At 40.5% G+C, this 6,407-nt stretch overlaps 1 protein-coding gene across 1 annotated transcript in view; it reads right to left on the bottom strand.

Annotated features, from left to right (window-relative positions):
* Positions 1–6,407, bottom strand: part of LOC104530185 (G protein-coupled receptor kinase 5) — a gene marked incomplete at both ends in the record, with an annotated part of 35,195 nt that overhangs the window by 11,496 nt on the left and 17,292 nt on the right. The window contains 2 exons of the mRNA XM_010174698.1: positions 676–768; positions 3,700–3,800. Coding sequence (XP_010173000.1) covers positions 676–768; positions 3,700–3,800 — 194 coding nt within the window. The remainder of the gene's footprint in view (positions 1–675; positions 769–3,699; positions 3,801–6,407) is intronic.

The following is a 6,407-nucleotide window of genomic DNA, read 5'->3' as shown; positions in this document are numbered from 1 at the left end:
CCTATTCACTCGCCGTGCTCAGGCATACTGTGCAAAACATGTGCCCGAGCTGCTTGCTGGAGCAGGTCACCTCCAGGACTGTGGTGTCCCTAAGAGAGAAGAGAGCGACTGGAGAGTATCTATGGGTGTGAGCACATTCATGGAGGATGAAACAGCACTGTACATATCCCAGAAACCAATCATGCTTGTTGGATGGTCACAGATGGAGACTCAGTTCATGATTAAATTGAGTCTAATGTCAACATAACCATGACTTTTCTATGTGGCATCTTCCTGTGGCTAAAGCCATTGCCTCTTCTTGAACCTTCTAACAATAAACATATTTACAAACAAATGCTAAAATTAGGAGAATCTTCCTGGAGGTCTCTGGGCGAGCTTCCCTGAAGTACAGCTCAGGGAAATGGGGAATGAGTCTTGATGGACCTTCTTGAACGAGAATAGTGAAAAGAGGGAGAGGAGTGCTGCACAGAGAGGGCCATAAATGGCAAACATCAGATGAAGCACAGTAGGGCTGTAGGAAGGCCAAACTGTCTTTCTCTTGAAGGCAAAGGGAACAAATGTACTATCTGAGCTGTCAGATTTTGACCATATTCTAAAGGCTTTGCATGGAAAGTGAAAATATATCTTTTAAAATTCATTTTTAATTAAAAAAACCCCATAAATTGTGACACTTACCTTTCCAACCACTTCCACTGGAGAAACCTGTCGAAGTACATGCTGTTTAGGTATTCTTGGAATGGTTCTCCACTGAGGTGGTCAAGGACAGATCTATCTCAGATGAAAAGGATATATAAGTATTTTATAATCCTGAACTTGGAGTAAAAGAGAAACAAAACAAGAGGAGAAAGTCCAGACATCTTCTATGGTAGGAACATTTTACTTCTACCTTATTTTGTACTTTATTTTTCTTGTGTTCTCAATCTAGGAACAAAGTAATGATGTGTTTGGTGGCTTTCATATCAGAAGGTCTTATACAAGCTGAATAGTAATATGTACTGGTTATGCTTGCTGAAAATTAACAGGGTGTCTCCCACTGGCTTCAACGGACATTTACAAAGTTACTGTTAGCCACTAGACAACAAGTATCTTTGCTTCTGTTAGTAAATTAAGACTGGCTTAACACAACACCATCAGGAACTGAGCTCCTAAACTTTGAGAGATGTTTACAACTGGATTGAAATTTCTGGCTGAAGCCCATTTCTGTCAAAAAGTGACCATCAGAGGTGTTATTTTGAGAAAAAAAATTAAAATCAACTTCAATTCCTGCTATACAGAAGTAATCACTGTCAAAGGGCTTTTCCTAACAGCTAAGTGCTTTGTAGAGTGAAACAGAGGAAAGAAAGTCTGAACAGGGATGTCAATTTGTTTCTGGATCAGGAACAGAATTTTGGGGCTCACACAGCGAAGTCTTTTGCATAATCAAAGGAATAAAAAGGCAAGTCTGCAAATGTCAGAAACAAGTATGTTGCTTGTGACAGGAAACAAGCAGCCAGAGACCAACAGACATCCCGCAAGGAAGGCCAAGGGTTCAGAGCTACAGAAAGATGGGCTGAGCTGAGGGAGCTGCCCGAAATGAAGGTGGTCACGCTGTTTAACAGGGGGTTGTTGACCTGCTGGTCTTGGTTCTTGCCTTGCTTGAGGCTACTGCATTCACCTCTGCTGGCAGCATCAGCAGGGACAAAACTTGGATTTGAGTGAAAAATGCCCACAATAAATGAGTATTTTTGTCTTGGTGTTTACAGACACTTTTGTGTCTGTGTCTAGGCGTATACAGGCACATTCTGAGATTTTGCTGGAGGAGGAAATCCTCTCTGAAGGACTAGTCTGGTTTGGGAATGGATAGTCTATGTCTTACCCTGGGGCAGTTCTAGACCTGACAAAAAATTCAACCATGAATAACGTTTCTCCTTAGTTTAGTTCCTCCCTGTTCATGAGCTACTATTCATAAGTTTTTAAAATTTCTCAGCTGTTTGTATTTTATTTTGGTAGTAATATTTGTACCATCAATTTGGAACACGCAGGTAATTGCACATATTCAGTATTCAGAAGTCAAATTGTTGTTGTCTTCATTAGCTTTGATTTGACACAGATCATACATTTCCCCTAAGTGGATTCAAGGTTACGATAGAAAATAAAAAGTCTTAATGAGCTTTAACAAATGTTTAAATTCAAAGCCAAAATTACAGGGGAAATTGGAGGGGGGGGCAAAAGCAGATAGTCAAAATATTATAGGTCAAAGTAGAAGTTAGTTACACATGCATTTCTCCCGCAGATTGATCTTATCTATGAAGACATGTCTGAAACTCATCCCTGTTCCTGCTCCTCCAGGATAGCAAGCTTCACATTTGTATGTATGCCTCCCTTTTTCGGTCTGACTGTGAACTCTTCCAAAATTAACATTATTCAGTACATTTAGTAAATACCAACAGCAAGTTTTTAAAACTTCCTTTTGACCCCATTTCAGTCCATGTGAAATGATCAGCATATTTATTAACAAGGTCTCAAACCTGGCTCATTTACCCGTTTCAGTTGAGCTGAAGGAATGGCTGTCGGTGAATACGAGCCTGAATTACGCGGTGTCCAACTCGAGCCTATTCCATTCAGTTAATTAAAAGCTGCACGTATTTTAAAGAACAATAGCTGCCTTTCACCACTTGTTTGCTTTTTAGTTCCCCTCTTTGGCAACAACAAAGTGCATTCTAGAGGGAACTGTCAGCTTTCAAACCGATTTGAGAACTGGAAACAGGCATCAGTGGGGTTTGTGTTGAGCACAGCTCTGCCTTTGTCATTGGGACTGGCACACACAACTGGTGTGAGTTACATGAGCATCTCTCCATGACACCAGGCCAACGCAAGGAAACTGGTTATGTTATAAGAGAAGGCCAGAAATAACCCACATCTCCTACCAATGCAAAGAATAACTGAAAACAGAAAAGGTCAATGAAATGAATCAAAACAATGAATGACAGCGGAGCGAATTTTACAAATCCCCATTACATCACCCAGGGAAAACAAACCGTGCTCAGCCAGAAACCACATGGGCCAGCTTGCGATGATCCCTCCTTTTCATATTTTTATTGGTTTATGATCTACTGGCGTGAACGTACTCGGGTCAGTGTTTGCAAATGCAGATTGCATACCTGGAGCTTTAGCGCATAATAGTACAAATCGCCTCGTCGCTACAAAAACTGATAAGCCTTTTCCCAGACAAAGGATGAAATAATGCACATTCGTTTGAGCGCCACAGACAGACAGAAAGCATTAAAAAAGCCCCATTCTCCTGGTGAAGATTTTCTGGAAAAGCCATGCAGAGCAAGTTTGCACATTCCTCTGTCTAAATGGACTGTATAGCCACTTAATTTTTATTCACTTTGAAACAGAGATGTTTTCTTTGGATACATTATCATCGTAGCTCTTTTCACACAGCATGAAATCCATGGCTGGTTTACTTGGCTAGAACACTCTGTCAAATACCTGAAACACTAAGTGCCTGTGTGTAGTGTATATAATGGCATGGAAATATTTCTTATATTTTGTTCAGATGAAATGACTTCACCCCTTGTCAGCAATGCCTCTAGGATTGTGAACACAAGCCGAAGAGCCGCGCTTCGGGTTCAAATTGAAATGTCTCTACCTGACACATTCCTTCCAAGCTGCTGGCTGCAGCCCTGCCATCTTTGGGTATCGAGTTATACTTACTTTGTACAGTGAGAGAATAGCTCTTTGCAGGGGCTGTTTTCGAGTTTCTCCTCTGTCTGTTGGATAAGATCTTGACTGACTTCAGGAACGTAGGCTGGAGACTGGAGAGAGAAGAGAAGGGCACATTATCTCTGTGACGAGGTGCAGGTTTCTCCTCTCTTAACGTGTAAAAGACACATTCATTATTTATGCCCTGAGCTGCTTCCATTCAATTCCAGCGGTTGTGTAAAACCAAAGGAGCTTTACGTCAAACAGCAGTAAAATAGGATACCGTGGTAACTCGCTCCACATTCCACTCTATCCTCACACTGCTTTTTTGCCTTCTCCTGTACCTTCACCTCCTTGCCCAGCCTCATGAATATGCAGGATCCATTCCTTGCCAATTCTTTGAACTGCTCCCTTGCATCCCATGAAAAATGTGCTGGCCTGAACTGTGTACAGGCCATTCTCTTAAACAAAAGAGAATTTGCCCGGTGTTTTCACTTCATTGATGATTCATTGTGCTGTCTGAAAAATCCATCTCTGTCTTTTTTCTTTTTTTTCTTTTTTTACCAGCAAAGGAAAACAAGAGCAGAGCATTGGTATTTATTGATTTACATATAAATAATACAAACAGATGCTCGCATAAGTGTCTGGACACCTTAATTCATCATTAGAAGGACAAAAATAATCCAGCAGTTTTAAAATAATAATATCAACAAGAAACTCTGCCAATCAAGCACATAAACTCTTTTTATCCTCTCTTCCATTTAGAGAGAATGTACATTTGGGCCCTTCAAAAAGCCCTTACCAAAGAGGGGTCTTTTGCAGTAAGCCTTGATGGTTAACCAGGTTAGGACCTTTGGGACTAATTATTTATAAACACAGTTTTTGGGCAGTTCACATTCTTACTCATTGACAGTATACTGTAATTATATAAAAAAGTGTATATGCACGTGTGTGTGTGTTATATACACTTATTTGAAGACATTTCTCCCATTCACATGAAATCCCCTTTATATAACCAATCGGATTTGGGTATTTTTAATAAATCCAGCCAGAGATAACAAAATCCTCTTTCCTTGTAGAAGCCTTAACACTTGGTAAGGTTCCCCATCCATGGCCACGACCACCAGATGTGTTGAGTGGGTGGGTCACAGAGCATCATCACTCATTCCTGGCCAGATGTTCTCATTACCCTTAGTTGGGGGATATCTTGGCAAGCAGTAAAATGCATTGCAAGCAGAGTTCAAAAACACTGGGAATGAGGATGGAGTAATCACAGAATTGTAGTGGTTGGAAAAGACCTTTGAGATCATGGAGTCCAACCATGAACCTAACACTACCAATGTCACCTCTAAACCATGTCTCTAAGCACCTCATCTACCCGTCTTCTAAATCCCACCAGGGAAGGTGACTCCACCACTTCCCTGGGCAGCCTGTTCCAATGCCTGAAAGGGGCAGAGGTGGAGCCAGACAAAATCTCCAGCATGGTGAACATTGAAATAAGTCTTTGATCTTTTCCTTCCCACTGCTGAAATGTGAATATGATTCCGGTTATGACCAGGAAAAAGTAAGTTTGTTCCACTTGAATGTTTTTAAATAGGAATGTGGTTTACAGAACTGTCTGTGCATGCTGCGTAATGCATTCTCACTATTCAACCTTGACTGACAATCTGCAGAATGTGCTGGATATCTTTGACCTTACTGAAATATTTCCTAATTTTCTCTATATATTCCTCCATTTCCTCAGCATAAGATATTTAGGGAACACCGACTGTTAATTGCAGACTGAATATATTACTAATAATTAAAAAGTCTCACTGTTTCTTGAGAGGTAGATCAGCCCCCACATTATCATCTAAAAGATGAAGAGACTGAGACAAAGCCAGGTTTTCTCACCTGGATTGGCCATTGAGTTTGACAGGAACTGAGAACTGTAGAACAAGTCTCAGTAAATCTCAGTAAATCAGACAACTTATAGAAATTCCTAACTGTAGATGCCCATGACTAAATCTAAATCCCAGCTGTAGTTCAAGAGAGTAAGTAGAGGCAAGAGTGAAGCAGTGAAAGAACTAGGAAAAAACCTCAAAAGTCCTATTTTCCAATCTTACAGCTGCTGCATTAAATTCATGGGGTGGGGGGAGAAAAAAACCCTAAACTTTTAAAGGAATATCCAGATAGGAACCAAAGCCTAACAGTATCAAGGGAAGCCTAATCCTTTGCATACTCAATGGGGTGTGCTACACAAGCTCACCAGCAACCCAAAGCTTGTACATGGCTGCGTGAGCCCAATGCTCTGAGACCTGGTTATCTTGCACATCTCTCTGATTTACAGGGTACAGAAACACCACTGAACTCAGTAGTCAATGTACTGCTGTGAATCAGGAGTGTCTTTTCTGAGGTGAATGGAGCTACGCTTAAGTAAAATTGATACTGAGGTCTCTAATTGACATTGCTACTAATTAAATCTAGGATTTGTTCAACATTTATAAGCCAAAATTGGGATCCAAAAGCTAAGTACTCAACCTCATCATTAGACATTTAGACCAAGTGACCTGATTCTTGCTCAGGCCAGGCAACTTCATTTCCCAATAAGAGGTAAGCTGCCTTGAGGTTAGTGTTGAAGATCATGCACGTGATGCATTATTATAGTAATCATTCCATCCAATTTTGTCTGAGATCAAAATGCATTTAAAAATAAATTATAAGCATCAGTTAAATCTTTT

This window comes from Antrostomus carolinensis, unplaced genomic scaffold, assembly GCF_000700745.2.
Source record: "Antrostomus carolinensis isolate BGI_N321 unplaced genomic scaffold, ASM70074v2 scaffold22950, whole genome shotgun sequence".
Lineage (NCBI taxonomy): Eukaryota > Metazoa > Chordata > Aves > Caprimulgiformes > Caprimulgidae > Antrostomus > Antrostomus carolinensis.
This window is presented reverse-complemented; position numbering and strand designations above follow the sequence as displayed.